The following is a 21,514-nucleotide window of genomic DNA, read 5'->3' on the forward strand; positions in this document are numbered from 1 at the left end:
AGAGAACAAGTGTAATCATTATTAGTCACGTCTTGCAGAGTATCATGCCGAGAATTTTTATTTATATTTTTAAGTATTTGGCAAACTCAAGACTGGACAGTTTCCTTGAAGAGGAAAGAAGATGGTGGTTCGTGACCTATTGTAAACTTAGATAAAGTCCAATATACAGCAAGAAACATACGATTTAAATGTGTACGTCGTTAACCAGCTTGAGAGATGATCGTTTATTCTCATTTAGAGAACACAGAACACAGAGGACGGACACGTGGATTAGGCAGATGGTGTCGCTACACAAACACAGCAGGTGTTTTCGATTTAGTCAAAGTCCAGGGAGGACCTTTAGCGTAACGCAGTCCACACACTTGTGTGTTAATGAAACGCCCCAGGGTGTTTTCCTTCATTTGGATTCGGCTAACACAAAACAGACACTCATAAAGCACCGCCTTGATCAGTGACTATAACAGTCTGTTGTGGTATGAGGAAGCTGCTGACAGATGGAACGCGGGTTGAGCTTGATATCAAGGTGGACAATATGCAAACTTGACCGAGCTGCTACTGCTTCTGCCTGCCAAACAAGCGGGAGAGGATCACGTTCATGTTCCTGCTGACTCTTGTGAATCTCAGACACTTTCCTCTATTAAGAGGATGAGCTCACCACTTTCTGGTTTGGCTGAAGGCTCTCAACCGAAGGAGTGTATCTGCTCTGAAAAAAAAACGTTAAAACACACACACACACAGATGTATGCACATCCCCTCCCACCACTCACTGAAGTGTTCAAGACATGGAACAGACCCCAAAGGATCTTGTTTACGTCTCAAAGTGCACCGCGTGAACCCTGTACTACATCACAAAGAAATAAAAACACCTTGACTTTTCACAATATCTTGAAAGGTTAAAGAAGCCAACCCCAGAAACAAAAGATGACTTCTAGCAATTCACAGATTCGGATGATTTGTTTTGATCGGTTCACCGACTGAAGTGAAGGGACAAAGCGGAAAACACGGCAGACTCAGAAGAATCTGCTGTGTCGGTTGGCTGACGCAAGTTAGAGCACTCAGCCAAAACACTGCAGAGCCATATAATTCTTCAGTTCTTATGACGTGCTTGTATCAGTTTCAATGACCCCAGTTAGCAGACTTCCAGATCACAGAGTGGGCTCAGCCTCGTCGATTTTATTGGTTCACTGACTGCAGTTACTGGACTAACCTGAAAGACCACACACTCAGAAGATCCTGACAATCTCTTCTCTGACTCAAGTTAGGCCGGTTACACACGTAGTCAAACAGGTTGTTTTTGTCCGGCGTTTGCCGCTTTCCGACTAAGGATGGCAAAGGCCCGACTAACTTATGTCTTATAAAATCACCCTATTACCCTATTATAAAATTACCCTCGTGTCTGAGGTATGTTAAGACCGGCTTTGTCCCAATAATAGGTTCCCAAAAAGGGTGGGGCGACAAATGTTAATTATTAAACATCTTCAATATTTCCAACGAAAAATGTTCCTGTGTGTGGGGAAAGACGACAACTATCGTGTTATGTGACTCTGTCAACCGTGACGGGAATGGAATATATCGGAATCGTCAGACTGACGAACAGAGAATTAGTGGTAAATGGCCGTTTTTCGATATGGAGAACGCAGAGTACGATCTTGTGGAATCACCAAGTTTAAGAACATACGGTAACTCCCGACTTTAATGTATTTCCGTGATAGCAGTACGAAATGCATCTTGGGATATTTTCCTAGCCAAGCCTTCACACGTATCCAATCGATGTATCTTTGGTTGAAGATAGGTGACAAGAATAACATCGAGGTATTCCGTATATTCTTGGTTTAGTCATACTTTCAAATGGAAGAGTACTTGGACCACAACTGCTGACGTTTAACAAGATTAAAAGGAGGTGAGAACGGGCAAAAATGCCTGAAGTGTCTCTTTTCATTCATTCATTCAGTCATCTTCCGAGCCGCTTGATCCTCACGAGGGTCGCGGGGGGTGCTGGAGCCTATCCCAGCTGTCTTCGGGCAGTAGGCGGGGGACACCCTGAATCGGTTGCCAGCCAATCGCAGGGCACACAGAAACGAACGACCATTCGTACTCACACTCACACCTAGGGACAATTTAGAGCGCCCAATCAGCCTGCCATGCATGTTTTTTGGAATGTGGGAGGAAACCGGAGCACCCGGAGAAAACCCACGCAGGTCCGGGGAGAACATGCAAACTCCACACAGGGAGGCCGGAGCTGGAATCGAACCCGGTACCTCTGCACTGTGAAGCCGACGTGCTAACCACTGGACTACCGGGCCGCCCAGTGTCTCTTTTGTTCTGGCTAATTTTCTTTCCTTTGTGTGTGGGGTCAGTCACAAATAAATAATCTTTTAGGATTTGAAAAATCCTGATGTTTGCACCACGCCTTAAAGGAAATCATTTGGTTGCATCGATTCACTGACTCCATTGAGTGAACATTTTCATGGATATTTTTGTCATCTTTCTTTTTGCACTCATACTGGATGAACATTAATCGCAGCACATTAATGGGAGTTACATTTATTTTACCATGCATCGAGTGACACGTGATTCGCACACGCAGGTGAGTTACAAGCTCAGGTACAGTGGGCGCTATTCATGCGGACTCTCTGGGAAAAACGTACAGTAGATGGATTTTTTTTGTTTTGTTTCCCCTCAGAGAGCTGTGCTTGTATTTCAGCTTCCTATGCACTCTTCATGTTACCTTCACAGAAAAAGCCCTCTATTGTAGACCAGTACGATGACGCAACGAGTGACAGGTCGGGAGAGTGGATAATGGCTAAAATGGAGTACAAGTGTGGTGTTTTGAAGACACACACAGAGCTCAGTCTCTTGACTGTTTGGGCTGATGGGAACACTAAGACAGGACACTGTTAATTAATATAGTTTACCATAAAGTGAAATATTAAAGTAAAAATAAAATTGGTACTTAAATAATCCAGAGAGAGAGCGCAAGGAGTCCTGGAAGTATTTTTCATTTTTTCCCGCTAATTCTGACCCAGAGCGACCTTGAGCTCCTCATCACGTGTCTCCACTTATGGACCACTTGAAACCTCTTGAAACCATCTGTCCACACCCACAGTTGAATGCTTGTATCTTTATTGAAAAGGACCCATAGACCAGGCCTGACAGTTTGTCATTGTTTTGTTTCATGATATTCTTGCTTTAGATTAAACTATCCCTTTAACACACGCGCACACACACACCCACGCAATCAGACACACTTCACGGTTCGCCCATGACAACCAGTAACAACAAACTTAAGATTGTTGTGCGATGCGAGCCATGGTAACAATACAGAGGATCATTTCATAGAAATTGGACAGCGACTTGATGGTTTCTTCATTTTTCCCTCGAAATTGTAACACGCGTTCGCTGATGACTTTATAAACGCCGCTTGGCCTCACAGCAAGCCTTCATTCGTCTTTTTTAATGTGCCAGGACTCTGCGCTGTCACAAATGGGAAGCTTTAAAAGATGGAGAGAGGTCCATGTGTGTGTGTGTGTGAGAAAGAGAGAGACCATCGACCTCACAACCCAAGAATCCACAAAACCACATTATTGTCTACTATTGGCTTATTAAGTTAATACTTTTACCAGCTACGTGACAGCAAAATGGCTTTCCAGCCATTAGAAATAATGGGAGCAGAAGTAATGCACAGTGTTTCCCGTGAGTCTGCGAACTCATGCCAAGGAACCGATGCAGCCAAATCAATAGGGCGCTAACTGCTAACTTCTGTGAATGAAGCCGAAGAACCAAATCACTTGAGTCCAATGTTGTTTTGTTTTGGGGTTTTTTTTTGTGAGTCAGCTAACTAGTTTCAATTAACCAAGTTAACCAAATTATCAGAGTCTGTGGCGTTTCTGGTGTATCCGCTAACTGGCCTTGTTCACTGAACTTAGCATGAGGCAGCCAGAGGAATCATAAAGGTGAATGGAGACTCAGAATCCCGAGTCGGTAGTGAGATTCAAATCAACCTGGTTGAGTTAGGAACCAACCAGTTTGACTTTTAATGCGAGTCTGCTCAACTTCCGGCGGAGTCGTCATGTATGAAAGATAAACAAACAAGAATCCCTTTCCTTTAATTAGCATCGTTAAAGAGTCATATTGAAAGCTCGTTAGCGCTAACTTGCCAACTGCCATTTTAGGAGAGTTGCACCGCACCTAACACGCATACATGCGAGACAAATTATCACAGACCACAACCGCAATAACTCGTTTTATTTCAGAACCTTTGTCATCCAAAAAGCAAACTGTCTGGTTTCAAACTAAGTATATGTTTCACCTTTCTGAGAGCGAGTGTCAACTATACGCTGTCAATTGTCACTAATCACACAGCGCCAGAAACGACATCTCAGAGCATGTTTGGCTTTAAGTTTAAGTTACTGCTTAACTTGCGTTGATGGTGACAACATAGGTTGACGGGGACGGGTTTTGAATGCGTCGTTTTGCGTCGTGACAGTTAGCAACTTCGATGCATGTTACAGTTTTTTGTTTTGTTTTTTTTACACCTATTTTCTCGCCTCCAAATATCAGTTAGAAGCCTCCTTGACTACTTTGCATTTAAAAAACAAAAATCGGCCGCGGAAAAAAAATAATATTTCTCTCTCTCTCTCTCTCTAATGTTAACAGACAGACACAGCAGAACTTCATATGATGTGCAGATGTAAGTGGACAGTAAGTTATGCAAAGCGGCAAACAAATGCGATACAGTGGCACTGACGAACTGACGACCCCGTGCATCAGGCTGCAGGCTGCGGCATACAGGCGTGTTTAAATAACCGCAGGGGGCAGAACTCTGCTGCCATAACTGACCAATAATGACCGCTCCTTACCACAAGCAGCAGCAGATGTGTTTCCCCTAATGTGCCTTTGCAAAACAGCCAGTCTAACCACCGCCTGCGCATATACAAATACTGAGGGAGAAGATGGCCGCCACCAGCCCGACTCACTGGCTGCTCTGGTAGACCTCCACGGAGCTGTTGAGTCCTTCCAGCTGGCCCATGAGGAGCTGCAGGTTGGAGTTGACGTAGCTCAGCTCCAGCAAGACCATATCCTTCACCTTGCTGTTGGAGGTAGCCCTGCACATGCACAAACACACACCAACGTCAGCCTTGTCATTACACGTTGTAATGCCGCCAGACCACACGCCTGCGTCAGGCTACCTAAAGCTGTCAACTAAGCCCAGTTTCCATCAAATGCTTCTTGAGTGGGTGAGGGGGCAGGGGTGCTTTTAATTTCAATGGGTTTCAATTATATGTCCGCCGGCATGGTCCCCCCCCCCCCCCCGCCCCCCAGCATAGTGTGCACTGAGCAAGGTCTCAAAATCGCGTGTGTCTGCACACCCTAGATAAGGTTGCATTGGCACACAGTGGCACGCAAGCCGCTGGATGCTGTGTGTGCATCAGGCTGATAGGGCGCATCCTTTTGTCATTGTCTGTCGTTTTCTTGTCATGGGAGGACGACATGTCGCTTGGCCGTCGTCAATCAAAGCTCGCCGTGTCGTCACCCCGCTCAACCTCAAATTCGGCGTGTTTGCAATTGATGGCCACTGATTTTAAATCAACAGCGTCACTCGCCGGACCGCAGGCAAGTTGACTGACTCGGCCTGTCAATCTGCTTATTTGATTCGATTGTTCCTTGCCAACCCAAACTGACTGACCAAAAAAAACAACCAAGACACAACTAACCTACTTACCAACGGATTAATCTACCTCGCTTGAAACTCGAACCCTGGCTCACACCTTAATTTGTAACGCTAACGCCAGATGAAATCCTTTTTCAAATCTCCGATCCAGCTCTGAAACCATAATCTTGATGTGAAACCGTAACTGCAGATTAAAACCATTGACCGTGTATTGAACCCCGATTTACTGTCGAAGCCATGGCCTTAAACTTTCATTGGAAGTCCTGATATAAAACCCTAACCCTGTCTTGAAGCCCTAATTTGAAACCTCGACCCTGTCTTAAAGCCCTAAATCTTACCTTGATACCAGTATATTAAAAAAATGCAAGCCAGGCCACTACTAAACGGTTTCGTTAGTTTAGTCTTCTTGACATAAGACTCACGTTGCATTGGATAGCATCTCCAGTTAACAAATACATGTCATAGGTGCCCGTAAAAAAACAAATAAAGCCGAGTGAGGGAATTTTAAAAACAATGTCAAACCTAAACAAAACAAACGAAACAATAGGAACGGTATTGACTGAAGAGGCATTACACAAGACTGCTCGTCTCCCCCCCCCCCCCCCCCCCCCTCAGATGAGATAATAAAGACAAACTGGTCAAACCAGATGGATTTCACCTGCTGCAGATAGACACACACACACAAAACTGCAAAGAGACAATAAGACTGCAGACATCAAGAGTGTGTGGTGTTCTTTCCACAGGCTCACAGTGCACGCATCACGATGTGGGGAAAAAAAAAAGTTGATTAGCTCCTCAGCAAGGCATACTATGTGAAGCACTGCAGGAATGCCAGACAGGAAGGCTGCAATGTACGCATGCACAAACACACGCGGCTTTATTAAAAAGTCCTTCGATTTGTACGTTTGGTGCCAGGCTTATTGTGCAAGGTCATCCCAGTCGTTTGCATTGGGTGCAGGAAGAGGAGCAAGAGACTTTGAAGTTTTATAAACAGCATAGGGGTGTAAACACGCAGGACATTTTTCATGCTAGGGTGCAATTTTAAGCAACGATAGGGAGATAGCGCCAGATACACAGATACAGTAGATACTGCAAATACTTTATTCATCCCGGGAGAGAGATTAGATATTCTAAAGAAAGAAAGAAAAAGAAAAATAGCCACAACCAAGAAAGTAAAAGGGCAAACATAAATAGAAACGTAACATTGAGGGGGACCCAATGAAATGACCAAAACTCACTTGTATTCTTTGGCGTTCGACTCAGCATGACTTAGATTTGTTCTTGATTTTACCGCTTGGTGCTTTCTACCGCCTTTATTACCAATTCGTCTTACTGTTTATTGTGTATGTTAAATCGCTCCATGTACAGCACTTTGTATGCAGCGATGGCTGTTTGAAAGTGCTCTATAAATACTCTTGACTTGACTTAAAAATATAGCATAGCATAACATATGCTAGGTTCAAAAATGCTTTCCAAATACAAATAAACTATCTTAGGGTCATCAAGTGTGAAAACCTTTGTAACGCTACTCCGGGGTTAAGATTTGAAAATCTTATCCTGTTTTTTTAAAAAAAACTATTCATTGATCCATCCATAATATGAAACCCTAATGTTTACTTGAAACCTTAGCCTTGGCTTCAAAACCTGAATGTGAAGGCCAACGCCAGGCTTGATATTTAACATTCTGCGCGAGAATAGTCGGCTAATAAAGATGTTGAGTGGAGCGTTAGGTTTAGCTGCCATGTTTGTGTCCGTATACAGTGGCGTCTTTGTTTCTATTGTTCAGGAATGTTGCTACCTAGAATCCGACACCGACTCACCTTCGTCCTTTTAAAATTGACGATGACTTACGAGGGAAGGCAGAATCCAACACAAGCGTGAGTGACAGCGTGCCAATGTGCTGATGTGAAACGCCGCAAATGTGAGTTTTAGGGAGCGACTGAGATTTGTCGTCTTACTTGAGAAGGTTCTCGGCTCCTGCTCGCATCCTCATCTCCTTGATGATCTGCTGGTTCAGACTGGCTCGCTTGTTCTGCAGTTTGCTTCGTCCCGTCTGGGCGAATGGATTGCAACCCTGGTGGACAAGACATAAAGACAAGTAGTTCAGTTGGTTTTCGGTCTTTTGGTCATTTTGGGCCACCGTGCGTTCTCCATTTGTCAGACTATACCGGCCTGGAACCCTCAATTCAAAGACCTCCTCCAGTGAAACGCTAATCTAAAACCGTAAACAGTCCCTGAATCCCTAACCCAGGTTTCAAGACCAATTTTCGAACCCAGCAAAACCATGTCTTGAAATCCTAACATGGTTTTAACACCCTCATTTGAAACAATCACCCTAGTTTAAAAACCTCACTCTGACTTGAAAACCAAACTTTTGACTGAAACCCGAGCACAGGCTTGAAAGTTCACCCTTGTAGCCAAAAACTGTTCTGTAAACCGACTTAAAAACAACCTAACCCAGGCTGAAACCATAATTCAAATCCCTAACGCTGGCTTTCAGCCCCAATTTAAAACCACAACCTTTGCTCGAAACCCTAACAATAGTTTCAAACGCTTATTTCAATCCCTAACCCTAGTTTAAAAACCTTATTTGAAATCTAGGCCTAGCCTTGCCCTGAAACATTGACCCTGGAACAAACCCTAATTTAAAAACCTCACAAGCCCGACAACCATAGTATGAAACGTAGTCTTAATCCCGACCTCCTTTCATACCCAAAACTTCTCACACCCTCAACCTAGTTTGACACCACAGCCCTGCGGTGAAACAATTGAGTGTTAAAATGTGGCTCCAGACCGGCACGCTCGCTGTTTTGAATGTTTCAGCTGTCTTTTTGCGCTTCGTGAGAAAACACACACGTCCACACACAAGAAAAACACAGCTGGTGCGCAGAAAGACAACTGTCATGCCGTGTTGTACGGGTTTCCCCGAACCACCTGCGATATCCTTCCTGCGTTTCAAGGTTGGAAGTCAAATGGTTGCCACCCATTTTTTCTTAACACACACACATGCACAAACAGCAATGTAATTTTTAATCGAGCGGCGTCATGGCCTGATTGGGACTCTGTGTGCCCTTATTTGAGAGCAAGGAGTGGTCAGTAAACATCATTCTGTTCCGTTTCTCCATGTTCTGCACCTACGTTATAAGATAAGAACCACATTCCAAGAGGACAATCCCGGCTGGAAGCAACAAGTATTATACAAGTGGACCAAATCAATCCAAACTGTGTGCATTTATGCTTTTTCTTTGGCCCTTTTCCCCTCAGTCATGTGACTGAAACAAATGAACTGAGGACAATAACACAAATAATATAATAATACATCACGGAATCTCATACATCCTTGGAAATAACATGCCAATATGTACCGTCAGTAGGTGGGGGATGATTATCGGTTTGATAGTTTACAATGGTTTAAAAAAAATAAAAATAAAAAATAATCAAGATTTCAATCACGATAATGAGCACATTTTTTTTTCTCTTTCTCTGCGAGCAGAGAGCGAAGGGCTGAGCCATTACACACAGGTGCAGGAAGGGGTTTGGGGGGTTGGGTGCTTGATGTCCCCGATTTCATGTTCAATTGTGTAAAAACATGAAACAATTAAGATCAATTTTCAAAGTACATGTTTTAAATAGGGCGGCCCGGTAGTCCAGTGGTTAGCACATCGGCTTCACAGTGCAGAGGTACCGGGTTCGATTCCAGCTCCGGCCTCCCTGTGTGGAGTTTGCATGTTCTCCCCGGGCCTGCGTGGGTTTTCTCCGGGTGCTCCGGTTTCCTCCCACATTCCAAAAACATGCGTGGCAGGCTGATTGAACACTCTAAATTGTCCCTAGGTGTGAGTGTGAGCGTGGATGGTTGTTCGTCTCTCTGTGCCCTGCGATTGGCTGGCAACCGATTCAGGGTGTCCCCCGCCTACTGCCCGAAGACAGCTGGGATAGGCTCCAGCACCCCCCGCGACCCTAGTGAGGATCAAGCGGCTCGGAAGATGAATGAATGAATGTTTTAAATAAAAGTCACACACACACACGCATTTTTCCCCTCCATGTTGCATTGCGTTCAACATGAGCGCTTTCACTGTGCTTTCATAACTGTACACAGCAAAATCTCCAAAGTACTGAACCCAGTGGGCTCCAGAGATGTTTTTGAATAAAAAAGGCGTCACTCCTCACATCCATGACTTTCCCTCAACAGCTAACAATCATTATTATGAGTAGTAGTCCAACATCAACCTGGTGGGCAGTACGGGGATGGACTGAGCGGGTGGGAGGACGCCCAGTGGGCCACACAAGGAGCATGACCCATCCTTGATGGCACACTCACAAACTGCAGCCTTTCTCCCAAACAATTGGGGCGAAAAAAAACGAGTCCAGTCTGTTGTCATGAGAGGTGAATTACTCATGAGGCTTCATACTGGACTCATTATGAAATGACCTACTAGTCTCTTCTGCACTCGTGGGACATTCTGTCTTTTCATAATGAACGTTTTGGGTCCAGCAACTCCTTACGGGAGTTCATTTTTCCAAGCACTCCCTCATAATCCTAAACTACCATCCTGCAATGAATATAAAAAGTCTACACACCCCTTTTCAAATGTCAGGTTTTATGCTGTTCCCACAACAAATGTGACATATTACATGTACAACTCAAATGAAAGAATAAGAAAGGAAATCTTTTTGAAAAGGACAGTTAAACAACCGGCATAATTCGGCTGCACAAGTGCGCAAATCATCTTATAATTTTTTTTGCTGTGTCCAGAATCAACCAAGCAGATACACACACATCACTGGGAGTCAGTCAGCACACATCTGCTACCATAAAGTGCCTCTAATGAACGTCAGATAAAGTTCAGGTGTTCTAGTAGGGTTTTCCTGATATATTTGACATTTTTTAGCATACAGTATGGTTTACTGTCAGCAGAGATGTCAGTGTGCAAGGGTATCAGTCAGGAGAAGAGTACGATACAATTTCGAAGGCATTAAATATGCCATGGAAACCATGAAAGACAGTCAGCATCAAATGGAGAAAATATGCCACAGATAGGCATGAAGAATTCATGGGTGGGGGGGGGAAATGCATGTCTCGCATTGGGCCGGCCAGGCGGGACACGTGTTGTCAATTTGAGGTTCTGGCTGCCGGGGAGGGGGGTGCTGAGGGGGGTGGCGGGCCAGCTGCTCTGACGTCAGCGGGAGGAGAAAGCTGACGATTTGGCTTTCTCTCCGTGCCATCTTTCCGAAAGGAACCACAGTAGCTCCCTGCAGGCAAAAGGCTCAAAGCCAGCCCAAAGCTTGTAAATCATTCAGAACGAGCGCGAGCAAAGGCCGAATGGGTTGGGTTTAAAGTTTGACCAGAAAGCTTTCCAAAGTGCCAAAACGACTGTGGAGGTTTTCGGCTAACATTCAGCACGTTTTCACAGTTCAAAGCTGTGCACTGTCAAGGGTTATTAGCTTGAAATTTCTCTACTTCTTCATTTGAATGTGTTTCCAAACTTTTGACTGGTACTGTAAATAAAACTATAGTTGCGCATTTTGCATTTTCAAAATGTGCATATATATTAACAGAATTAAATATTTCACATTTATTTTTGTCACGTGTATAATTGTATTTAATTAAGAATAGAGAATTGTTCATATGGCATCTGTGCGAATAGCAACTCCCTTTAATGGTCATCTGGTTGTGAATCTTTCTGCATTTTTAATAAGTCACCACATTCAGCAAAAAAAAAAAAAAAAAAGATTCAGACAACAAGAACACCACCATAGTGTGTGCGTGAGGTGGGGGGCAGGGAGGCCAGGGAGGGTTCCAGTAAAGGAGGCAGCGGTGGTGCCAGGCTCCGCTCTCTCGCACTCACAGGAAGTGCCATGAGAGCCTCATCCAGAACGGCGTTCCGAAGGGGATTGACAGACACAAAAGGGGAAAGTGAAAGAGTGAGCCTGTCACAACACTCGCATGGCAACACTGGGAAAACAGCAAAGAATCCACAACCTCCAGTAAGGCCCGTGAGAGCTGGCGTGATCCCCCAAATCCAGAACATCAAAGTAACCCTTAGGAAAGGTGTAACCCCAGGGTTATTTTATGTGCAGTATTTTACATCACGAGAGTGCAAATGCATCCACCCTCATGGTTGAAAAGATCGTATCAGCAACATTCAGCATGTTTTCGCTTGGTCTACGCTAAATTTTGGGGCATCGCACCGTACACCGTTTGCCATTGTAGCACGTTTGTATGACAAAATGTCCCTGACAACACAACACAAGCAATCTGAAAGATAACACGATGTCATGTTTGTTTAGCTCATCCTGTGCTATCCACGACACCACCATCAAAGTTAAGTTCAACGGTTACGGCGCTCGAAAATACTCACAATGGCCCCTAACACCCCAGTTTAGGCATTTATTTGGAAATCCAAAATGTACTTTGTACTGGATGTCATTAGACAGCGGGAAGGCGTGCCTGATGTGGTGTCCGGTGAGTGTGTGGCCCAGTGTGTCGTGTGTGAGTCATGAGTTTCTTGTGTAATCGTGTGACAATAAGGGTGGACGCTGCGAAGGTGATTCAGTCATTCAAGCAAAGCCAAAAATAGTGTCTTACATTGGGAGGTCCTCAAGTTGAAACAATTCAACGCAAATGATTCACTTCCGAATTGAGAAAATTTACTTCATCACTCGTATTTATTTATAACTGAAAAATTAGGCCAACAGTTCACGATTGGTGCTTCAGAGAAAACAAACATTTGTTATTTTTTTAATCGCAATAAAATCAGCTGGACACTAAATGGATGTTTTTGTTTGTATGACAGAATAGTTAAAAAATAAACTTTAAAAAATTCTTTTTTGCGATGTTGCAGCTATTAGCTTTTATTGAGTACAGCTGGGGAGGCAGCAAAATTTAGGAAAAATATATACATCAGGTGTAATTTGTAAGTAACATTTGTCCAAAAAAAATCCCTCGTCACCTGGTTTATTTTGATAATACTAGTTCTATTCATACTATTGTCTATTAGTGTACTGTTTGCTGCTTTCACCACTGGAATGTCCCACTGAAGGAGCAATAGTTTTCTGCTTTACATTCTTGCTTCCATCACATCTTATATTCATGCATTCTTCCATCCTTACTTCCTTTGCTAAAACTCGTCTCCCTTTTTCCTTTCCTTCCATCACACTTGATTGTATTCATGCATCCTAAACTTGTATCCTTCCTTCCATCGCTGAAACCTGCTTTCCTACTTTCCTTTCACCTCAGACCCCATTTTTATTTGCATCCATTCTTCGAAATGAATTAAGTTCATTAAAAACGTGTATAAATACTTCTGGCCAATCTTGCATATGATGAAAATGTGTGTGTTTCGTCGTTATTAAATTTAATGACAGTTTCTTCAGTGTTTTATTTTCTTCTAGAATTGCATAGCGGGCCAGAATGAACACTCTGGCAGTCCCCCAAGGCCCACACACAATCTGTTGCCTATCACCACTTTACACTTTGTGTGTATTGAATATTAAATGGGACAAATATTCGTTAAGAATCATCTTCGGCGGGCTTTAACAGGAATTTCCATCCACTTCCCGTTTCCTGCCAATCACATCATTCATCTTATCAGCCAGTGCAGACCACCCACTCCCCACACCCATTCTATTCTTGAAGCAGTGCAAGAAAAAAGCACGCGCGCATACACTCACACACGCACACGCAATCACACACACACACGCGCGCACACACACATACACACTCACACACCTGAAACTGACACTACATGGATTCTTGTGAATCCCATGATGGTGACAAACAACTTTCAGAAGTTCTTTGTGCTCGTTGTTACTTGTTTTCAACCTTTTATAAAATCATCCTCCCTGAAACAAACCGTAACTATTGCTGAATTATAGTTTTACATTGAGATCTGCATTACCTTCGATTGAACGAGGCATGTTCAAACCCGACGGGTCCCTGAATGCAGCGCGTCTCACAAGTTCTCCAGCCAACACTCGGATAAAACGTTTTATTTGAAAAAAAAACTAGCAAACAAACAGCAGGTCGTTGCAAGTAAATGCGCTATTTAAACTGACGGAAGCAGCGTGAGGGGAACATATTTTGAATTTTTGTTTTTAAAAAAAATCGAAGAGGGAGAAAACTCACCTTTCTGAAGTACTTGTCGTCTCCTCGACTTTCCTTGAGGCCGTTTGGTAAAAGCGTATCCGCCATTTTGGGGGAAAACGCCAATCGGTGTAATAGAATTTGGGAGTTAAGAGCAGTCCGGTGGCGTTTTGTCAACAGGTGAGTGTCCGCTCACCTCCTATCTAACAAGTGCTGTGAGAAAGTCGCTTCTCAAAAACACACAAACCTCTTCTGATGTAAGCCCCGCCTACTGGTGACGACAGAGCCAACGGCACTTTTCTTACCCATTATATGAATCGAAAACTTTATTCAAAAAAGAATCTTTGCAATAATTATGATAACAATATCAATAGAAATATTAATAAAACATTTCTTACCCATTTTTTTGCCTTCTGGCAGACAACTGTCGCGACAGTAATGCGCATGCGCAACATACATACACGCTTTCCGTTGCTTTCTTACATTTACAACCAAAGGCCACAACCGTTTTTTTCCATCCCGTCAGCATGTGTCAAATCTTCTTCTCTTTCACTCTTAAAGAGAAGAAAGTTTCAGAATGCCATCGTCACAGGCAAATTTCCAAATCTTGTGCTACACCTCGAGCTAGGTGGTGCTATAACCCTGTCTGAAATTGTTTTGGGTTTTTTTATATTGTAAAAATCTACCTATATATTATTAGAATTATTTAGAGAGAACAAATCCTGGAGCTGTCTCTTGCTTCAGTCGGAGCTCATACTGAATCGGTCAATGATAAAGTCCGATAAAATTCTCACAGTGAACCTCCACTCTGTGAACGTATCAATGAAAAAATCCAACTGTTCCTTGTGCTTAGGTGGGAGTAGGGCACAAAGCTTCATTATTTCAGCCTTGACATTTTCCTCAGGTAAATAGGCTTTTACTTGTACAGGTGTACAGTATTGCACTTTCCTACGCAGCATGAGCAGCATGTGAAGGTTCAGTATCATGCTCAATGGCACTTCGACATGGCCACAAAGGGTGAGGATTTAACCCTCAACTTTGGAACTGGGAGATGACCACTCTACTGCTGAGCCACGCCGCTCGAGGTGAATAAATAAATGCGTGGGTAAACTCGGTGTAGTGCGATAAAACGCCATTATTAAAGGCTCTGTTAGAGGCTCTTATTTTTAATATTCTTAAATTTTAGTTGCAATAACGCGTGTAGGTGTTTTTTCTTTTCTATCATGTAACCCCCCAAAAAATCTGCATTGTCTTATTTTAACCACCCAGCAGCCAGTCTGCATTATGACACGAGCATCCATTTCCTTCTTTCTTTCTTTGTACAAGAACAGGAAAGAGAGTGGAAACGCATTCCTTTCCAAGATCAGTCAGCATCTGCCTGATTTTTCACTTTTCACTGGAACACAGAAGGGTTTTTTTTCTACCAAAACCAAAGCAAATTGTGCACTGAACCCGATTGGCCACTAGAGGGAGGTAGAAATTCACGGTTCAAACAAACAGGATTGCTTCCATTTCGGAAATGCAATCTTGGCAAAAGTGACGATGCAATTGTGAACAGCGTGAAGTCAGAAGCACCCCTCCTGTCTAGAAATATTTCTTTTTTAATTTGTGTATTCATACATTCATTCATCTTCCGAACCGCTTTATCCTCACTAGGGTTGCGGGGGGGGGGGGGGGGGGGGGGGGGGGTGCTGGAGCCTATCCCAGCTGTCTCTGGGCAGTAGGCGGAGGACACCCCGAATTGGCACGCCCACACTCACACCTAGGGACAATTTAGAGTGTTCAATCAGCCTGCCACGCATGTTTTTGGAATGTGGGAGGAAACCGGAGCACCCAGAGAAAACCCACGCAGGCCCGGGGAGAACATGCAAACTCCACACAGGGAGGAACTGAACCTCTGCACTGCGAAGTCGACGTGCTAACCACTGGGCCACACTAATTTGTATATATTTTAAACATTGTTCACTCGTTCCAAATAAATCAAGAATGAAGTATGAGTCAAGTCAAGTACAACTCTATTGTCAAATGTGCAGTATGTGCGACATGCGGCACCGATTAAATTTCTTCCCTGTCAAACAGACAACATGAGCAGCACATAGGCTGATGATTCAAGATTGAAACAATTTCATCTTGGTTTTATTCATTATAGATGTGATTATTATCTCATCAATAATATTTCGTCATTTTAATTTGCTTCCAACTGGCAACAGATTTTATGCCCTCATAACAGATTTGCCTAACTCCAAAATCGCAAAAATGCAGTGGACTCAAAACAATTCAGTTACAGGAGAGGCTTCATGTGATTCAAATTTGTTCTACAAACTCATTTTCTTTGCATTTATAAATCCTGTTTGTGAGAGATTGAAGGCCACGCTACTTTTAACAGCTGGTGTCTTTTGTTTCTATTTTTGTTTGACTTTAACAATGAATATCTGAGTCATTTGTCAGGAAATCAAATATTTCTTTATTCTTACCCTGGAGAACCCACAGGGTCTAATTTGGCCCCTATAAATTCTGCTACTCAAATGCTACCCTTAAATCACAGAGGGTCAAATTTGGTCCTAATCCTAAATTTGGATTAAAGCATTGACTATTTGAAAAAAAAACCCATATATTTTGGTGTTGAATGAACATGTTAAGTTGTTTGAGTCACTACATTTCAGTGAATCATTGCAATTGTTTTCCCAAAACAAAACATTTGAGTTGAAATAACTCAACGGGAATCATTAATGTGGTTGTGGTGTATTGTCTAATATTGGATTGAATTGGATTGGATACAACTTTCCTGTCAAATGTGCTGTATATGTTCTGCAATAACATGAACAGAGCCGACTCTTCCTACTCAGGAAACTGAGGTCTTTTGGTTTTCAGGGGTCACTCCTTAAGAATTTCTATAACTCGGTGGTGGCCTCGGCCATCCATTATGGCATTGTCTGCTGGTCAGGCAGCATCTCAGCCCGGGACAGAAAGAGACTGGAGCGACTGGTCAGGAAGGCCAGTTCTGTCCTGGGCTGCTCCCTTGACACTCTGGAGGAGGTGGGCAACAGAATGATGCTAACTAAGCTAAAAGCTATGATGGACAGTCCCTCCCACCCCCTCCAGCCCACCCTGACAGCACTTGGTAGCTCCTTCAGCCAGAGACTGTTACACCCGCGCTGCAAGAAGGAGAGATACCGACGCTCGTTCCTACCAATTGCTGTCAGGCTGATGAATAAAAAATAACAACAATAATAATAATAATAATAATTAAATGATGTGAAAGACAATTGTAAATAGCACTGCGATTTATCCATTTTGTGTTTATATTGCACTTAATTGAACGGTGTTTGTTGTTTTTTTCCCCTTCTTTCTTCTTTCTACCTACATTCTTGCTGCTGGAGGCTGTAAATTTCCCCAGTGGAGGACAAATAAAGGATATCTTAATTATTGTAGCGCTTGTGGTGTTGTGAGCGCCGTGAGCGGAGGCTGCTTTTGCCTTTTCCGCTCATTTGTCTTTGTACAATAGCCGCACAGAGACGGCTGTGAGTGCATCGCCTCTCCAAGCACAAGTGGGGGGGCCACAGGGTAGGCAACCCCCCCCCCCCCCCCCAAAAAAAAAACGGTGTTAGACCCTCCAACAGGAAGCGCAGCGGCGGAGGCGGCGTTGCCATGCCGCCACCGCTCACGGCCCGCAAGAACTCCGGCTCCCCGTGTGGTAACAAACCACAACAAATCCAGGGAGGCGGCACAGTGAGAATGCTTCGAGAGGCGGATGAAAGGATGACGGAGAGTCAGGAACGATGGTCTGCCCTCTCTCGCCTCCTCTGAAGAATTTCTCCAGAGTTGTGTGAATGAGGCGTATGCTAACTCATACAACAAAGTAAAATGAAGTCAAACTAGTCACACTTTGAAGATGCTGTAGCGGAGAGGATTTGAAGTGAAAAACAAAACAAAACAAAAAACCCTGCGAAAACATGGGCATAGGAGCCTATTACATTTTTAAATACAACGACAAATGCTTACAGGTAAATAAAGATGATTCTGATTCTGATTCTGAGGTACACGGTCAAGAGTTTGATGAGAAACATGACAACTGCATGCACAAAAGCAAATGCAGTCCAATTAACCACTTTCACTGCATGGGAAAAACATGCACTTCTCTTCATCGCTTCTTTTTAGGAAAGTGCAACTTCACTACCATGTCTCCTTTCTCTCAAAGTTAAATATCAATAATATGCCTCAGTTTTGTTCGCCCCGGGCCTGCGTGGGTTTTCTCCGGGTGCTCCGGTTTCCTCCCAAATTCCAAAAAGATGCGTGGCAGGCTGATTGAACACTCTAAATTGTCCCTAGGTGTGAGTGTGAGTGCGAATGGTTGTTCGTTTCTGTGTGCCCTGCGATTGGCTGGCAACCGATTCAGGGTGTCCCCCGCCTACTGCCCGAAGACAGCTGGGATAGGCTCCGGCACCCACCGCGACCCTAGTGAGGATCAAGCGGCTCGGAAGATGAATGAATGAATGAATGCCTCAGTTTTAGTGAACTGCCCCATCAACAGCTTGTCTTCAATGACGTCTTCTGTCTAAAGTGTATCATCAAAATTGTGTCTTCTTTTTAGGAAAGTGCGACATCTACAGCATGCTTTCCTTGAATAACGGCGATGTCAACCGCTTGTCCTCTTCTGAAATTGATACAGTATGCATAACATCACTAACGTGTCTCCTTTTTAGCAAATAGCAACATTGATAAATTCCTCATCTTTTCAAGAAAGTGTGACATCCAGTTTCTCTTCTTTTTGGCAAAGTGCAACATCAATACAGTTTGTTTTCTTTTTACAAAAGTACAACAAATCGGTTGTCGGCTTTTTGGAAGGTGGAAAATTGATCATTCGAAACGGCGTGTGTCGTAGAACGAAAAAAATGTGAGTTCAGCTAGAAACACCGTATTGGCTCGTACGCATACAGGAATGCACCCACACACACCCGCACATGCAAACACACACACACACATGCACACACAAACACACACAACTGACTTCATCAGTGCATATTTGTGTCAGATTAGAAAAGCTAATTCAGTCACATTGTTCTTGCACAGCGGAATTAGCAAATACTGTTCATTCAATAGCCGAATACCATGGATTCATCCCTGTTCATTTGACATTTGAAGGTTCAAGTTGGTACATCAGGACCCCCGGATCAGGGACGTCATCCCCGTGGGGGATGCAGGTGTTGAGACAACTCCACATTTCTGTGCGGTTTCATCATTATTAAGAGTAAAAAAGGGGGTTTCAATTAGTCCTGCTCAAATAGTGTGACATGCTTCTTTTTTGTGCTTGAATAAAGTGTAATTGCACATCCACAGCAGTAGATGGCAGTGGTGCTCTCATTTATTTGTTTTATTTATTTCCAGGTAAAATGGTCTATATTTCTTTCTTTTTTAATTTTATTTTTCTTTAATTTTTAACAAGGATACAATGATACGCAGAGGTGTACAAATATTGTCTTTGGAATGATATTCTTTATAGTTGTGGTGAAGAGTTGCTAGGCGACATGAAATGTTTTCTTATTCCTTGGAGGGGTGGAATGTACAATAATTGAGAAGCACAGTTAAAAAATCAAAAATAAAATACTTTTACAAAGAATGAAATGAATCCCTTATTTACATGCACTCACATTCAATGGTGACTCTCAATTCAGTGACTGTTCCAGGTCTCAAACAGGCTACGTGGTGGCATCTTCTCATTTGGAGTCTTTTGCGATATTATTTACTTACATGTTGTGAATGTAGAAGCTGACGCTACATTTGGTGGCTTCGTCCTTCCTCCTCTCCCTCGTGCCATCTCACTGTCACACTGAAGCCCAGTGTTCCCGTTGCCCCCGCCTTCCCCTCTTTATGTCAGGGGGAAGGGGAGTTTCCTGTCTGAGGAGGGTGACCCTGCAAGTTAATTGTGCGCTTGTTAGAATTTGCCAGATGCAACTTAGCCGTTTAATTCCTTGAACTGTATTGTGCGTGTGTGATGAAGTTACACAAACACAGCTTTTGGAAATGTTTCTCCACCTTCAAATCCTTGTGTCACCTTAGCGAGAACAACAGGAAGGGGTCGCTTTGTGCCCAGAATGCTGACACGGCACAAACTTGTTCCTTCTCTCTCGTCCCGCCATGTGACCTCCATTGACAAAGTATTGTAAACTGGGAGCTTTATTATTTGCACATAGTATCTATCACAGGCAGGGCAAAAGTGAATTTTATATATATTTTTTGGGTGAAATAAAAGTGTGTTGGATAATTAATAATGTATAGGCCAACAAAGTATGTGATCCATGTGGACTGATCTGGAGTTCTGCTTAAATTGGTCATAAAATGAAATCTCATCTTCATTGAAGTCACACCAACAGGTAACCAACTAAGACACAAGCAATGACGATGTTTCTATATTTCTCACCTTGTACACTTTCACCGTGCAGAGTGGAAAGAGTATGTGAACCCGCAGGCTAATGATATCTCCGAGAGCTAATGGGAGTTGGGAGTTGGCCAACTTCAATTCCAATCAGTGTGATGAGACTGCAGGTGAGTGTAAAAAAAACAAAAAAGTGTTGAGTTTAACAAAATGTATTCACAGAAAGTATCTATGAACACGGCTCTACAGTAACGTTTGGACTGGTAGCACTGGTGCAACCAGCTTTTTTAGTTGGTCACATTAACACAGAATAGGTTGCACCCTTTTTTGGGACAGTACAGCATGACCGCGTTTGTTGTTGTATCGTCATTTCAATTGAGATACCATAGTTTTGTATGATAAAAAGATATATTTGAAAAATATGTGACTGTAGCAAGTGCTTTGGTTGACAAAACTGGGCCATAATTTTGGATGGCTTAAAAAAATGACCAAAACAAAAGCAAGCAATACAATAGTAAAAACCTATAAGACATCACCAGAAAACAGTGAATAGCTGACAGCTAAACAACTTCCGAATGTTTTATTTGCATTAGTTCAACAAAAAAATTTAAAATTACCAACTTGAATGCTTTCAATAACAATAACGAAAATAATTTAAAAAAAACACTTTTTCACATTTAATTCATCACTGACAAACACTCAAATGTTTCCTGAATGTTTAAAAAAAACACACACAAATACAAGACACTAGAAAGAAGCTATAGTAAGCCAAAATTAGCATCAAGCAGCTCATACGAAGACGAACCGGACATTTCATTTCAGCTTTTTTCATCATACAGTAATGCCACGCTATACTAGCGCCATACTAGCACCAGCTTATAATTTAACATTCTCACTATGTCTTTATTAGAGATAACAAGCAAATGGTTGTGATTTTGGAGAGCGCTGGAATGGATTAATCGTTTGATTAATTAATTCTTAATTAATTGTTTAATTAATCAATTGAAATGTGAAATGTTGATTTGAAATGTGAATATATTGAGTTGTAAATGAATGAACTCATTTTACAGATAAAACTGTAAATTTGGCAAATCAATTCAGCCATCAGGGCCACCGTAGGTTCTGCCCGCACATCACCTCAAAATTAAATTTGAAATGAATTGCATTCATGTATTTTTACAGCCTATCACTGTGGATTTTACTGTAATGTGAACATAAAATAATAATTCTGGAATTATTCATAAAAGAATTATTCTGGATCATGATTATAATACCTTTAACCAGGTGGGTTTTTTGGGTGATGTAAATCAAGATCACGTGACGCAACACGATCCACCTGAGGAAGGTGGGCGCTGCGCATGCGCTTGCCTCTTCCATCGCGACGCGT

At 42.8% G+C, this 21,514-nt stretch overlaps 1 protein-coding gene and 1 long non-coding RNA gene across 3 annotated transcripts in view; both read right to left on the bottom strand.

The window, feature by feature from the left end:
- The window catches only part of rhpn2 (rhophilin, Rho GTPase binding protein 2), a 28,148-nt gene extending 14,091 nt beyond the window's left edge, over positions 1-14,057 (bottom strand). The window contains exons 1-3 of one of the 2 annotated variants that reach the window (XM_052062503.1): positions 13,797-14,057; positions 7,630-7,745; positions 4,977-5,105 (exon numbers count right to left, since the gene is read on the bottom strand). In XM_052062503.1, the coding sequence (XP_051918463.1) occupies positions 4,977-5,105; positions 7,630-7,745; positions 13,797-13,862 (311 nt within the window). In that variant the 5' untranslated portion in view covers positions 13,863-14,057. The remainder of the gene's footprint in view (positions 1-4,976; positions 5,106-7,629; positions 7,746-13,796) is intronic. The other variant, XM_052062502.1, reaches the window with a different exon arrangement.
- Positions 14,058-18,256: 4,199 nt separating this feature from the next.
- Positions 18,257-20,569, bottom strand: LOC127598977 (uncharacterized). The gene is made up of 4 exons (XR_007961967.1): positions 20,173-20,569; positions 19,503-19,896; positions 18,863-18,977; positions 18,257-18,408 (listed from the first exon to the last, which is right to left on the bottom strand). It is a non-coding gene; the product is annotated as an uncharacterized LOC127598977 (long non-coding RNA).
- Between the last annotated feature and the right edge of the window lie 945 nt (positions 20,570-21,514).

This window comes from Hippocampus zosterae, chromosome 4 (assembly GCF_025434085.1).
Source record: "Hippocampus zosterae strain Florida chromosome 4, ASM2543408v3, whole genome shotgun sequence".
Lineage (NCBI taxonomy): Eukaryota > Metazoa > Chordata > Actinopteri > Syngnathiformes > Syngnathidae > Hippocampus > Hippocampus zosterae.